Source organism: Magnolia sinica, chromosome 7, assembly GCF_029962835.1.
Source record: "Magnolia sinica isolate HGM2019 chromosome 7, MsV1, whole genome shotgun sequence".
Taxonomy (NCBI): Eukaryota; Viridiplantae; Streptophyta; class Magnoliopsida; order Magnoliales; family Magnoliaceae; genus Magnolia; species Magnolia sinica.
This window is the reverse complement of record NC_080579.1, coordinates 96,223,416-96,239,147: the sequence shown is the minus strand read 5'-3', so window position 1 is coordinate 96,239,147 and position 15,732 is coordinate 96,223,416. Positions and strand designations below refer to the sequence as shown.

Genomic DNA, 15,732 nt, shown 5'->3' with positions numbered 1-15,732 from the left:
CTTGAGGTACGAAGACGGAAAAGATCCCACCCCACACCTAAACAAGTCTACAAATTGGCCTACCTTCTCCCCCAACATATGCAACTAAGCATTTTGCATTTCAAATCATTCACCTTTACACCCGACACTACTTCAAAATATGAAAGGATTAGGGTGGATTGGATGGGATTTAAATGTAATGATGGTGTTGACAGCGGATTGTCTTGAGATACATGGGATTGGGATCAGATCACCGACTCTGTTTGGCACGCCAGGCCAATCCCGGGATTTGACTTCCAATCCCTTCCAGTCCGACCGGCCAAACGGGCCCTAAGGGTACTGAGTTACTCAGTACGCAATCCGCTTCCGAGCTGGAGGAGTGTCAGCGATCGTGCTTGTACGACACGTACCCACAGCAGCTACATTGGTGGTGTGTGATACACCAGCCAATCCGCTTCCGTTCTCGCACACCCTCCCTCCCTCTCTTTCTCTCATAGCCTACAAGCTCCTCCATTTCCAGCGACTTTCTTCTGTTAAATCTATTCCCCTCATCTTTACGCAGCTAACGCCCATCAGGTACGTACGCATGCCTCTTCCCTCTCTCCCTCCCGTCCTCCCTCTCTCTCTCTCTATCTATCTGTCTATCTATCTATCCCATTACAAATACCAATCCCTGCGGTCACTCGTCTCCCCATGTAAATAAAACACTCATTCTCTTTCCAAAGCCCTAAAATATTGCCAACCATATAAAAATCACCGGATCTCTTCAACAGATCTGAAATCACGTTGTATCTGCAGAAAATAAACAGATCATCACAAGTAAAGATTCCGTGCAAACAGATCATAGTATCTTTTACTTGATTTGAATTGCTTACCCTTTTCTCAAGAAGAATTTAGCCTGATCTGACCTTTTTTTTTTTTTATTCCCTCATTTCTTTTCTTTTATTAATTAATTTCCCCACATCTTCCGAGATTTGCATCTTATGTTTTGCTTGTTAATGTGACTGGTTGACAGGGAGCAAGTAGCTTATGTGAGGAGAGGGATCTCGCAATCCGATGGCTGGGGCAGCAGGAGGTTTTGTTTCTCGCTCCTTCGAGTCCATGCTCAAGGAGTGCTCTGGAAAGAAGTACGGGGCACTTCAGAAAGCTATTCAGACCTATTTAGGTGAGACCCTGATCCTCCCTCCCACTTGCCAAAACTTTCTCCTTCCTTCCTCATCATCTGCAACAGCACTGACAACTGAATTACACTGATTTAAGGTCACTTCTGCAAGGACTGCTATCATCCGTAATTCTGTGATTGTTTATTGTTTGTTACTTGCAAAGGTGCCTGTTGCATGCCCCTCCAATTATACAATGATGTTCAATCAGATAGGCTTCTTCCTTTAGTTGCTTACGTTTGCTTCTCTTGATGGATTGAGGAGGTCAAGAAAATGAAGGGGGTCATTTGGTAGCCTAAGCTCAACCCGATGCCAGATACACATTATAATAGCACGGCACCATTTTTTCAGCAACATCCAACAACATTTCATAACACAAAAGAAGAAGAAGAAGAAAAGAAAGACAACAAAAAAAAAAAAAACAAAACAAAGAAAAACTCCTTATCTCTTGTCGATAACGTGTGAAGCTTCCATCATGTTACCATCTTTTGCTAACACATCCACCGCTGAATTTTCTTCACGATGGACATGGGAAAATTCACCTCATTGATAGCACATAGTGCTTCCTTGATGAGGCTAGCTATCTTCCAGTGGCAATGCCCCAGGTATTGCTGGAATCACCTCCGACGATGATTGGACTAAAGTATTGCTGACAACCAGTTTAACTCCCTGAAGAAAAGAACCTGCTATGGCATAGTTAGAGCTTAGAATTGCGAACACTCCGAGGCCCATAAAAATCTAGCATAATAGTTTCCTGATGATTTCTAATGATTGCACTGGTGCTTGCTGACCTGCATTTCCTAAGGAACTACCTCTGAAGTTCAGCTTGTAACATCCTTCACGAAGACTGCATCATCTCTCTTTAACTTTGTTAACCTCCTAACCTCAATATAATACCTCTGCCCAATTTTGTCTGATAAGATGATGAGTGATTTCTTTCATCATATAATTCACGCTGCCCTAATCTATTATCAGCCCCCTAATCTTTTTTTTTTTTGGAAAGATGACAAAATTTTATTAGAAAAACAAAGGAAAAAGAAACAAATACAAAGGAGGACACCGAGAAGGCGGCCCTAAGCTACCAAAGGAAAGCCATATTACAATCCTTCAAGTTTGGAACACAAGAGGCCCATTTGATAACCATCTTCCTACCTTAGGGATATGCTTTCTACTAGCTTACTCAAATCGTTGAAACACCTTGCGTTCCTATCTTCCCAAATCGCCCACCATATAGCAAGTAACGCTGTTCTCCATAGCCTGGTTCTAACTTTCCCTAGGCCTACCCTTGTCCAAGAGGTTACAAGATGGCCTACTGAATCAAGTGCGACCCACATCACCTGGAAGCGACCTAAAATCTCAACCCAGATTGCCCTTAAGAAAGGACAATGCACAAAAAGATCGTCCACAGTCTCCTCATCCCACATGCATATAATGCAAATATTTGGGATCACCATAGCTCTCTTCCGAAGGTTGTCAATGGTTAGAACTTTCTTTCTCCCCACTAGCCACCTGTAAGCCGCTATTTTTGGAGGCGACATTAAAGTGCCAAACAAGCCTTGAGCTTGCCGCCTCATTGTGATGTCCTACTCCTTTGGTGAGGTAGTAAAAAGAGTTAACCAAGAAGATGCCCGATTTATCAGCCATCCACACCATCTTATCTGACTCGTAGGGGATCAGGGCGTAGAGATAAATACGCTCAAGAAGGGCTGCAAACTCACTCACCATGTCGTCTCACAAGAAGCATCTGCAAGGAGGTTCCCAAACGGCCGCTCCCCCAATTCTAGAGTAGTTGTATGCTACCTTGACAACATGATTTGGGGTCAATTGATAAATAGCAGGGAAGTCGTCTTTCAAATAGGAATAACCCACCTAAACATCTTCCTAGAATCAAACCTTTTCACCATTGCCAACCAAGAGGCCCACGCCTTCCAAGAAAGCTGACTTAATAGATTGAACCCCTTTCCAAAGAGCCTAGGTTCAATATATGGTCGACCCTCTAGTCCACTAATCCCCGCTAGAGGAGCCGTATTTGCTTTTAACCACCCTCTTCCAAAGAGCCCCCTCTTCTTCTCCAAATCTCCAAGGCCACTTACCAAGTAACGCTATATTCATGGGCCTTGAGGTCTTTTATCTCTACGCTACCCTCGTATGTTTTGTAAACTTCATCCCAACTCACTAAATGAATCTTCTTTTTCTCTTCCGCAACTTACTACGAGAAGTCGCGCCTCAACTTTTCAAGTCTTGAGAGCATTGGGGCCGGACAAGAGGGGAATATTTGATAGGACCGCTTTGATAAGAGTGATGCGACCGCCTAGTGAAAGATATTGGGTTTTCCACGTTGCAAGACACCTCTCGAATCTTTCCACCACCTTATCTGAAAGGGCTTTGGCCAACTTGCCCACACAAAAGGGCAATCCCACGAATGTGGCTGGAAGAGAAACAATGCTTATCCTACATGATTTTCCTCTAAAATCCCAACTATAAGCAACAAACAGTGGCCTGGGTTGTAATATTCCATAGAATCTGACCAGCTGTGCCAACTGCAGCATTCCGCTGGCCAGAAAATAGGCATTTCATGGATTCTGGAATTACCCACTCAATGCCAAAAACTCTCAAAACTGGAGGACATTCCAAGCAAAATTGTAGTGAAGGAGACTATAACTCTTCCACACATAGCATATATGACATCTATAAAGATTCTATCAATAGCTGCCATCCAATAAAATGCGTGCGCTTTGAGGGGAACTGTTGAGACTCGAGAACCAAAATTTGGAGTAGCCAAAGCATCTGTGGATTCTGTTAATGCATGGTAGAAAATAGCCCATGGAAAAGATCCGTTTAGAATCCAATTCTCACATCCTTTTTTTTTTTTTTTTTGATGAGGACAGGGTGTCCCCACCCCGTTTAAGGTGAGACTATTCCCTGTGGATGCACACAATCACCCACCAACAACATGCATCGGGTAATCCACTTGCCTCGGGTAATCCATGGGTAATTCCCACATCCTTTTGTCTTCTATTGATAGTGGAATGCATGCTCCTTCCGGCTGTGCGAGCATGCATGTCAGCAAAGTGATCTCTTCCTTCCATAGATTGTGCCTGAAAACAGGCCCAGATATGATTTCCCCTACATTTTGTTGGAAAAACATTTGGGATCACCACTCCTTTTTTGACAGCAATGGCATATAGAGTGTCGAATTTCCTGCACAAAGGCATGTCACCGCCTCCACCAATCTTCCCAAAATTGAATCTTGTCACCAGATCCCATTCTATATGGTGTTTTTCGAGATAATTCAACTCTCCAAATGGCACATTTCAATATTTGGTTCTTGCTGTTTTTGTCTCACCCATTCTTCGATACCCCTTATTTGGCAGATAGGATGCTTTTCAGCAAAGATCCATCTCTTGATCCAAGTCTCCACCAATACTATCACCACTGGTTTAACAGCATATGATTCATCTATCTAACTGATCTTATGCCCAGGCTCCCTTTTTATTGGTTGACATACATTTTTCTAAGCCACTAGATGGTATTTGTTGCACTTGTCTCTGTCCTTCCAAATAACTTCTCTTGAATAGGTCCAAGCTTCTCTGCATATTTTGATGGATACTTGAATAGACATAACATGTATAGTGGTATGTCTTGTTTCTTTGCATACTATATGTGGGCAATTTTTGTCTCATTATTATCTGTTCCCATTTTACCCATATCAAGCCTTCCATTGCTACTATAGTGAGAAGTTTGTTTGAGCGAATTTCTGATGATTATGAACAAAAATGGAGACAGTGGGTCACCTTGATGGATTCCACGACTGTTTTTTGAAGAACCCCTTCATGAGTGTCACCTATTTGGAAGGATCATGCAACTAGGAGTCCATGGGCTCTCTAATCAAAGATTAGGACATTAAATAGTATATCTGGCCAGATTAGACCCATCCGAGGGTTTTGATCTATGATTTGTCCATCCAACCATCTAGATTGAATATTTGCACCACTTTCACGGTCCAAATTTATTTGGTGGAATATTAATGTTCATAATGTGCATCATGGGCCATATAAGTAGTGATCAAGTTAGGTGTAAGTTGGAGTTCGTTGAACCAGTTTTCCATTAGTATTTTCACTACTTTTTTTTGTTGTTCCATATTTGGATATCAAAGGATGTTGGAATGAGATGAAATCGGTCCATTTGGAACGCTATTGAGTCACCTCTCAAACAAGCTTAAGATCATGCAATTCCTATACAATTTGAGTGAGTTAGGCGAATTTATAGAAACTTATATGTTTGTGTCTATGGCGAGGCCCTTAGTATGATGCTTTGGAAATGCAAGGAGAAGATGCTCTTTAGAGGGTTTAAGGGTGCAGGTGGTGGGGGTCAAATCAGTCATCTTTAGTATGAGGATGATACGTTGCTCTTCTGCAAGGCGGAGGCGGAGTTGGGTGGACAATCTCAGGAAAATTTTAGGTTATTTCGAAACGGCTTCGGGGTTGAAGATCAATGTGGCTAAATTTGAAATGTTGGTAGTGCACATTGAGGCAGATGATCTTATATGTTTCGCAAGTACTTTTGGATGCAAGTCCGGGACTTTTACGTCAACATAGATAGGGCTACCTCTTTGTATCAGAAAACCGGCCAAGCACCTTTGGGACAGGGTTATTGAGATGATGTAATGGAAATTGGCTTCTTGGAAGTGTTGTTATCTCTCTTTGGAAGGGCATTTGACTCTCATTAAGGCGGCGTTATGCCTATGTATTTCATGTGTTTGTTCAAATGCCCTTCTTTGGTGTTGAATAGTCTCGAAAAGTAAAGAAGAGACTTTCTATGGAAAGGTGCTGGTGACATAAGGAAATTTAATTTCTTTGAGTGGGATGAGGCATGCAAGCTGATTTTATTTTTTTATTTTTTTATTATTATTTTAAAAAAATTATTATTAGTATTATTATTATTATTTTGGTTTATTATTATTATTATTATTATTTAAAAAAAATTATTATTGGTATCATTATTATTATTTGGGGGGGGGGGGTTGCTTAAGCTTTTTTCAGTTATGAATACGATTCTTTTGGGTAAATGGATTGGAGATCTAGTTCAGAAGAGGGCAAGTTGTGGAGGGAGCTAATTGCTCTCGAGTATAGCACGTAGAGGGGGGTTCGTTTGTGAGGAATTCTTCTCTGTACAGAGTTTCTGGAGTTTGGAAAGCAGTAGCGACCATTGGGCATCTAGTTCGCATGGGTATTTCCTTTATGCTTAGCAACAGGTATCATATTCGATTCTGGGTGGATGTGTGGTGCGGAGACCGATTGTATTAGGATCTATTTCCCAGAGGTGTCCGCCTGGCTCCTGATCACTTTGTTCTTGCGGCAGCTTGTTTCTCTTTTGATGGGGAGACAGTAGTGTGGTCTCCTCCCTGCCAGAGGAATCTAATGGATGATGAGATAGTTGAGGTCGCTGGGCTGTTGGACTTTCTAAAGAATGCCAAGCCTCTTCTTCAAGAAGAAGGTTAGATGTTCTGGTCGAGGCATTGTCCTAGAAAGTTCTCCATCGGTTCTTTATGTAGTATCATCTTTTGAGTCGTCTCGCGATCCTGGCACATCTCACCCGTTTCATCATTGGTTCTATGGAGCTCCTCAGGTGGTGGTTTTTGTTGGCTTGTAAGTTAAAAGAGAATCCTAATAGTTGACCATCTGTAAATAAGATCACTACTCCTCTCCAATATTTGTTTGATGTTTATGGAGAATGAGGAGTCGATTGTTCACCTCTTCATTTATTGCCCGCTTGTTGCTATAGTATAGGATCATTTCCTTTGCCTATTTCACACCATCTGGCTGATGCTAGAGTCATTTGAGGATTTGCTTTGGGCTTGGCAGGGGGGAGGAGTCTGCAAAGCCGGTAAAGCTACGTGCAGATTGTTAATTATGGCTGCCCTTCAGGTTATTTGGGGCTCTATAAATAGGCGCTATTTTCAGAACGAGTGCTAGGGTGTGAATGAGGTCATTAGCAAAGTCAAAGGCCTTATTTCGGATTGGGCTTTGTATGTTAAGGCAGCTTCGGCTGGTTCTCTTTTTGCGTCTTCTTGATTTTGCTTTTGGGCTGTATTAAAAAAAGATAACCGGACTGCAAAAACCGACGAAGAGTATGCCCACAAGAATATTGGAATGGAGAGGGATAAACAACTTTATTGAAATTGAAACTTCTTTATTTCTTATAATTTATAAAGACCTAGATAAACCTCATAAAACTCAAAAAATGCAGTGCCTCTACTTCCTAAACAACCTTCCTTTATAGACCCTAAAAGACACCTTAAAATCCTTGTCAATCTTTAATTAAGATTTTTCAACTATTAGATTGATTTTTTTTTTTTTTTTCATGAAAGGTGATTCGAACAAATGAATGTAAAAGAAAAAAGGGTAGCTAAACAGTGTGCATTCAGGGAATATAGCAATAAAGGTAAATTCAACTATTTGATTGATTTAATCAATTTAATCTATCTAATATAGCAATAAATCTACCTACAAAGATTTGGCGAAATTGTAATGGCCTAAAAATAGTAAAGGTAAATCCAAAGATTCATACCCAAAATCTTTAGGGAAACTTCAAAATCAACAATAATACCTTCAAAATCAGCATTCCTAGCTTCCAAAAATAGTAAATGGTATTCTCTGAAATTTAGCCACCAAAACTAGTAGCCAATAGCCAAAAATCCAGCACATGATTGGGCCTACATTTATAGAAAGTGCATATGGTTGTAATGGAATTTAGTGATATTTTGGTCATTTTTAATATTTCATTTAAATAGATGGTTAGGGTTAGAAGCGATGGAAGGTTAGGTAATGCGGGGGCATTTTCACACTAGGCTCGAGTGGGGTGGCCTGTGGGATGCAGGGGCACACTCGGGGTGGGTGGCCCATGTAACCCATGGATTTGAGACCCGTGTGAGGTGGAACCCATGGATTCGGGGCCTGGACTATGAGATAAAGGGATTGATTCACCATGCTCTATTAGTTCGAGCTTTTAGAGCAAGTGGTTAATTGTCCTGCATCATTAAGATGATAGAAATTTTTCTTTTGCTTTAAGCAAGGGTGCACAAACACTAGTAGATATGGGACGTGGAAAGAGGAAGTGGTTTGCAGGATGTGAGAGAGAGAGGGGAGGAGGGCAATTGTAAAACATGGGTCTTTTTGGTGGAGAGCTTCGCTTAGCACATTGTTTCATCTTGTAAATTTAATGACTATCAGACGAGGGTTAAACATGAATTTGTTTACAATCCAAACTCAATGAAAAAAATTTGAAATGCTTAGGAGCTTTGGTAGATGTGATTTTTAGCTAGCTCAATTCAAAGGGCCACGGTTTGAATGCTCCAATTCTCTTCCAATTTTATGTTCTCCACTGTACTGTTGTACATTGTACTATAGTTTGTTGTAGAGGATGCTGGTCCTTTACTAGTAAAGGTCCTACAATGGACTATCAATTGCGAGCTATTAAAAAACAGTTACATGACGGCTGTAATGGCCATATGAAAAAAAGATCTGAAACAGCGCTGTAATGTCTGTAACGGTCCATTATGGGGCCAAAATATATTTATTTATTTTTATTTTATTTTTAAAGGAAAGTCCTGTATCATAACTGTAATAGTGGTGGGCATTATGGCTACCATTACTGTTATGGAATACCTTGGTCAATCGTGTGAGGCCACCCTTGATGACCCATCCCAATCAAGTTATTTTGATCGAATGGATCCTAACCATCGTTCAAGAAATGGTTCTTTCTTATGAATGTTTACCAAACTTGTTTAATTGAGAATCAATTTTGCATAAGGAATTCTCAATAAACAATTCGAAAGAATTATTTACCAGGAATCATTTTTTCTGGAATCATTTTTTCTGTGGTAGAACTCGTGATGGATGAGAAAATGAAGTGGCAGTGGTTGTAGATTGTTCTATTTGCTTTGGATTCCTGTGTGAAGGAAAGAAATCAATTACAAAGAGGTATGCATTGAAATCAGCTCCAAGAATTTTGGGCCCAAGCAAAAACGTAATTCATGGATGAAAGAGAGAAAATTCTATCTGCACATTTATAACAACCACACCCAGCATGCAGGCACAAGTATTGAAAATGTGGTTGAGGTCATAATTAAATCAGGGGTAGATTCCTAAATAAGTTGGCTTTGGTTGCATATAATCTTGTATCATCAAACTCAGTGTGTCACCGTGTCATGTATCTCGAAAACTTGAAATTGCTTTGGACATTTCTTCTATCGTAAAGATTTTTGACATTTCTGTATGGTAAAGATTTGTCTGGCATTGCTTCACAAGGATTCTCCTACTTTTTGATACATATTTTCCCAATTTCAATTTTAGCTGTTCATCGAGATGTGATTCAGCATTTCTGTTGCCCCTTTTGCCTGCAGATAATTCAAAAGAGACCAATCAGCAATCGGTTCCAAGTGAGAAAAATGAAGCAGCAACTGCGGCTGGAGATGATAGGTTTTTTCCAAATATGATTTTTCATAATCATGTACTTGTTATTAATTACTTTGTGGTTCTCAAGGGTTTCTCGCTACAAGCTTCTGAAATAATGCTTTATAAGTTGTAATATTTTGGAAAATATAATGGGAGTTTTCTTATGGTTTCTTGTTTTGAGTTGCATTCCTTAGAATTCCTTTTTGCTCATCCCTGGGCTTTCTGTACTTAAATTTGTCATTCAGGTTTTTTATTCATTAATCATTAGTGATGTCTTCATTAATCATATTTTATACCGCTGATTCTGTAAGGACTGAAGTTATTTGTGAAATATCTTTTCTGCTCCTTTCAATTGACAATGACTTCCTGAAGCCGTTTTCTTTGTTGTTTACATCCAAAAAGCATCAACAATGACGGGGCTGAAGCAGTCAAAGACGGAGCCACTTCAGATGGTTCACACCCTGTTGCCACTACTACAGATGGAGCAAACAGTATGGATAAATCAGTAGGCATGACTGGATCCCTCGCAGCAGCCTTAGCAAGTGCGGGGAACACCGTAGAAGGGTCTGAGGCAGAGGTGGTTTTACAGCCTCTCCGACTTGCCTTCGAGACAAAGAATTTAAAGCTTGTAGAGCCTGCTCTTGACTGTCTCCATGTATGTGTTCTCTTCCATTTGATTAAAAACTCATTGTAGGAAAAAAAAAACACTCATCTCTCCTGTTCATGTTACACAAATTCCTAATAACAAACTTTAAGTGATTGATGTGAATGTAGATTGGGGTGCTCAATCGCATTTGTATTACACTCAATCTGTTTGCTTTTTAAATAAAAATAAGCAAAAGGACCGACTCATGATGGCAGTAATTGGTCTGTATTAACCTATTCTGAAACAAATGCTATGAAACAGAAACTCATTGCATATGACCATTTAGAAGGCGATCCTGGTCTTGATGGTGGCAAAAGTGCTCCGCTATTTACTGACATTCTCAACATGGTCTGTGGCTGCGTTGATAATTCATCATCGGACAGGTATGTTCTAGTTCTTTTGGTCATTATTCTCACATATAACTAGCTTGTATATCCTTGTAATTTTGGGGATTACACATGTGGAATATGCAGTACTATTTTGCAAGTGCTGAAGGTGCTTCTTACTGCTGTAGCATCGACAAAGTTCAGGGGTAAGTTGGACTGATCTATGGAAACAAATGCAGTGTACTATATGCTCCTTGTTTATTTTCTTGGTCAACTAAGCTTGCTACTGCTAAACCTTTGCTGAGGAATTCCCAGTAGTTAACAGAACTAACTTGCATTTGTTTTCTGCTGTATATAACAGTTCACTATAAGCTGTACAATATAAAGGAGTGATATGGTCAGAAATTTCTGACCATCAGTAGCAGCATCTTGTCCTCTGTATGGAGGCCCATGGAACCATATTATTTCTCAGAAGTCAGAACCTTAAATCATGCTTCTCATGTACCCACATTTACTTTTCCATCCAAAAATGTACACGCGCATGCACATGTACACACATAGAGTTCATTAATGAAACTACCTATTAGTTCAATTTGGTCTGGACCTTTTTTGGTCAGTTCTCAGTTAATGATCAGAACCCTATAATTTTCACTTAAATTATTAGGAAGTTAAGCACGTTGTAGACAGGCTCTGAAGAATTCTTTCCATATGACATATCAAATTTGTACTGCACCTGGACACAAGTACAGCTAATAAGTTTTGAACCTCTTGGTTTTAAAAAAAGGAGATAAAAATACCAAATATTTTCACTCCATAGCCAGCGCAAGAGCAAGGGTCAACAAAATTAGCAGTATATTGGTAGATGGTGTGCAGCAAGAAGAGCAAGATTTAATTTCAAAAGAAGTTGTGCATCACTTCAGTAATCTATTCAAAGGGGAAACATGGAAAAGGCCTTCACTGGACCATCTGCACTTTGAATCTTTGTCTGCGGTAGAAGCAATTGCTTTAGAATCCCCTTTTTCCATGATCGAAGTGAAAGGAGCGGTGGAGGAGTTAGGAGGGGACAAGGCGCCGGGCCCAGACGGATTCCCAATCGTTTTCTTTCAAACCTTTTGGGAGTTGTTAAAAGAGGACCTTATGTCCTTTGTGAATGAATTTCATGACAGAGGTCGGATCTCAAAAGATATAGGGGCTTCTTTCATAGCTCTCATCCCAAAAATTCCGGGGCCAAACTTGTTAAAAGACTTCCAGCCGCTCAGTTTACTCGGGGGCCCATACAAAATTCTAGCCAAAATCCTAGCCTCTCGTTTAAAAGGAGTGATGAGCGTGCTCATTTCTGACAACCAAAGCGCCTTTATCCTGGGGCGTTAGATTGTGGATAGTGCTCTAATAGCTCTGGAATGTTTGGACTCAACCCATAAATCCAATGCCAAAGACATTATTTGCAAGTTGGACATTGAAAAGGCGTACGATCATGTTGATTGGGGTTTTCTTTAATATATGCTTAGGCGTATGGGCTTTCCTGATAAGTGGCACAAATGGATAGTGAATGTGTGAGCTCGGCGGTTTTTTCGGTCCTTATTAACAGTTCCCCAAATGGTTTTTCAGAAGTTCCAGAGGCCTTCGTCAAGGAGATCCCCTCTCCCCTTTTCTCTTCCTCATTGTTGGGGAAGCCCTCTCCAGGATGTTAAGCAAGGGGCAGCTAGAAGGAATATTCAGTGGGTTGAGAGTGGAAGGAATGACTACCCAGATATCGCATGTTCAGTTCGCGGATGATACTCTTTTATTCTGTGAAGGCGATCAAACCAAAGTGAGCAATTTGAGGACTATCATTAGGTGTTTCGAAGCAGTTTCAGGTTTAAAAATTAATATGGCCAAATCTAAGTTATTTGGAGTGAACATGAAAGAGGAAGAAATAACACTCTACGCGGATTTTCTTCGATGTGCGGCAGGTCGGATCCCTTCCTTTTTCGTCGGGCTCCCATTGTGCATTGGTTCTCCTCCAAAGTCCTTATGGGAGAAGGTAATTAATAGATTTGGGACTTACCTCTCTAGATGGAAATGTAGATACCTTTCTTTGGGTGGCCGCTTGACACTCATAAAGGTAGCATTGACAAACCTCCCCCTCTATTTCATGTCCCTATTTAGATGCCCGTAGTCGGTATTGGAGACTCTAGATAGGCTAAGAAGGGATTTTCTGTGGCATGGCAAGGAAGAAAAGAAAAAATTCCATTTGGTTAATTGGAATGAGGTTTGTAATCATATTGATCAGGGAGGAACAAGTATTAAAGACCTGAGAATCATGAACAGGGCCCTTTTAGGCAAGTGGACGTGGCGGCTCGGCAATGAAAGTGACTCCCTTTGGAGCAAAATCATTAAAAGCAAGTATGGCCACTCGGGGGGGATGGTGGCCTAAGGCCTCTTCTATCTACAAAGCTTCAGCCGTTTGGAAAGGTATTCTAGCTATGAAAGAGGAAGCCTTAAAAGATATTCGTTTTGCGATTGGTAATGGTAGTCGAACTCGTTTTTGGGAAGACATTTGGGTAGGAGAGGTAGCCCTTAGAGAGGCTTTTCCGCATATATATAACATCGCCTACAAGGACTCCACAGTCGAGGAATGCTACTCAGTCATAGGGGGAGAAGTGGTTTGGAATCCAAAGTGCAGGCGGTACCTTCGAGATTGGGAGATTAATGAATTCGTAGCTCTCCTTAATTGTATTCAAAACAGCAATCTGGACCCCACCAGCTTTGACAGTCTTTTCTGGAAGGCAGAAAAATCTGGTTTGTTTTCAGTAAAATCTTTCTACAGCATTCTCTCAAAGAAGCCACAAGCAGAGATTGATGAAGCCTTCCCCCACGTTTGGAAATCACACGCCCCACCAAAGATAGCAGCTTTGGGATGGTTGGTGGGGAAATACAGGGTGCTTACTGTGGACAACTTGAGAAAAAGGGGAATGTGTATCACAAACATCTGTTTATGCTGTATGGCAGACACTGAAATGGTAAACCATCTATTCATTCACTGCCCTTTTATATATCAGATTTGGTCTCATTTCCTAGGTCGATTTCATATTTCCTGGGTCTTCCCAGATTCAGCCCGTAGCCTTCTTCAAGCTTGGAACGGTGCAAGGTGTGGTAAGCAGAGATCTAAAATCTTGAAAATCGCTATTCTGGCAGTTTGGTGGGCCGTTTGGGAAGAAAGGAATGGAAGATGTTTTAACGGTATATCCAATTTGGTTGCTTGTATTGTGCAAAAGGCAATCTATCTCATAGCGGAATGGACTTCCTTCGTGGATAAGTTTCAGAATTGTAGTCTTTTCTTTTTGGGGTCCTAGCTTTTCCGCTACCTCAGCGGTCAAGCGGATCTGTTTCGAGTCTGTATGTTTTTTCCTTTTTCTAATAAAATTAAAGTTGCCTTTAAAAAAAAAAAAGAAGTTTTGAACCTCTCGACCGTTGTGTGTAAGATTAATATGAACTCAACTGGTATAAGCTCATCATGCTCATTGAGCTTCATGACATGCTTGTTTCTGGTCAATTTTGATCGATAGAAATAATAGTATCTAACTGAATAATTGTCTGTATGGATGAAAGGATAATATTCATGGCTGCTGATAATGATGATGCCCGTTGTCATAGTCTGCCAGGTGGTGGTACTGGTTGCCGCCATATTTGTGGCAGTACCAGTCATGGTTCTTATTTTACCCCATCTTACCAGTTTTAAGTACACTGAAATCATGGTGCATCCACCCGATGATTCTATAACCATGGTTGTTATTGCCATCAGTATCAACGTTGTTGTCATCTTCTTCATTGTTTCCGGTCTTGCAACTGCAGTTAATCTTTTTCTTCATCCCCAAGTTACAATATGTGAAAACAACCCCACCCTTTCTTTAGCTACACATTAGGTTCTTTGGAAGAGGGTGCTTATCCCTACATCCATCGGCTGATGGCAAGGGCCTCCTACAATTTGTTGTCCCTCAATTGCCTATGGGTATCTAAATTTTACTGTTCTTTTTAACTCTCGTTAGCTTGTTTGCCTGAGCATGTACAGAAACAGTGAACAGCATACCGTGTTTTTCAGTTTTGAGCACTACTCTTGTGACACTAGTTTCTAATGCAGTACATGGCGAACCATTGCTTGGAGTGATTAGGATATGCTACAACATTGCACTTAACAGGTATCCGATTCTTTTCTTTCAAAGGGTTGTTGCCCGCATACATGGATTTACTGAATTGGAACTTCTGATTTTATATTTTGGCTGTTATAGCAAGAGCCCTGTAAATCAGGCAACATCAAAGGCAATGTTGACCCAAATGATCAGCATCATATTTAGACGAATGGAGTCTGACCAGGTATGGCATCCGAAGTGTTTGATTTGTGACCGGTTATTTTTCTCTGTGACTGGCTTTGAAAGATGGTAGAGACCCTACTTAGGCAATTTCACTTTTTTTTGTGAACCTCAATAATGTCTCACAGGTCATTCAGACTTCTGTTCCATCTTCTTGTAGCCCTGCACAAATGGATATCCCTTCAGGGGAACACTTAAACTCAAAAGATGGTGAAATTTCATTGGATGACTCAGAAGAGAAGAAAATTACACTAGGAGATGCACTGTCCATGAACCGGGGGAAGGATACATCTCTTGCATCTGTTGAGGAACTCCAGAATCTGGCAGGAGGTGCAGATATCAAGGTGCTTTTATTTTCAAATTGTGTTCAAATACATCCAGGGACAGCATTTGCTATTTTGCTCTTTTTTTCCCGTCTTTTTTAGTTGCCAGTTTTCCTGGCATGGGATGTTCGAGCCATTCAGTGTCAGTTCTATAATATTATGATTTATTTATTTATTATTTTTTTTTTTCAGGGCTTAGAAGCTGTTCTTGACAAGGCCGTGCATCTCGAGGATGGAAAGAAGATATCAAGGTGTGGAGAGATTCTAAATTCGTACTTGATTACTTCTAAGCTTTTGTGAATAGCCTGGGTGAATTTTTGTTGGTGCTTGATGGATACTTGGAGCTATAAAAATCTCTTTGCAGAGGGCTTGATCTTGAGAGCATGAGTATAGGTCAACGTGATGCTTTGCTGCTATTCCGCACCCTCTGCAAGGTTTGGTTTTCTACAGTAATTTCATTGTATTTTATTTCAAGTACTATTTTTGGAGCTTC

At 40.6% G+C, this 15,732-nt stretch overlaps 1 protein-coding gene across 1 annotated transcript in view; it reads left to right on the top strand.

The window, feature by feature from the left end:
* The first annotated feature begins 417 nt into the window (after window positions 1–417).
* LOC131251844 (brefeldin A-inhibited guanine nucleotide-exchange protein 5) overlaps window positions 418–15,732 on the top strand; it is a 57,917-nt gene continuing 42,602 nt past the window's right edge. The window contains exons 1-11 of the mRNA XM_058252832.1: window positions 418–555; window positions 995–1,144; window positions 9,544–9,619; window positions 9,998–10,250; window positions 10,503–10,624; window positions 10,715–10,773; window positions 14,688–14,745; window positions 14,836–14,920; window positions 15,045–15,260; window positions 15,432–15,490; window positions 15,604–15,673. Of these exons, the coding sequence (XP_058108815.1) occupies window positions 1,036–1,144; window positions 9,544–9,619; window positions 9,998–10,250; window positions 10,503–10,624; window positions 10,715–10,773; window positions 14,688–14,745; window positions 14,836–14,920; window positions 15,045–15,260; window positions 15,432–15,490; window positions 15,604–15,673 (1,107 nt within the window). The 5' untranslated portion in view covers window positions 418–555; window positions 995–1,035. The remainder of the gene's footprint in view (window positions 556–994; window positions 1,145–9,543; window positions 9,620–9,997; window positions 10,251–10,502; window positions 10,625–10,714; window positions 10,774–14,687; window positions 14,746–14,835; window positions 14,921–15,044; window positions 15,261–15,431; window positions 15,491–15,603; window positions 15,674–15,732) is intronic.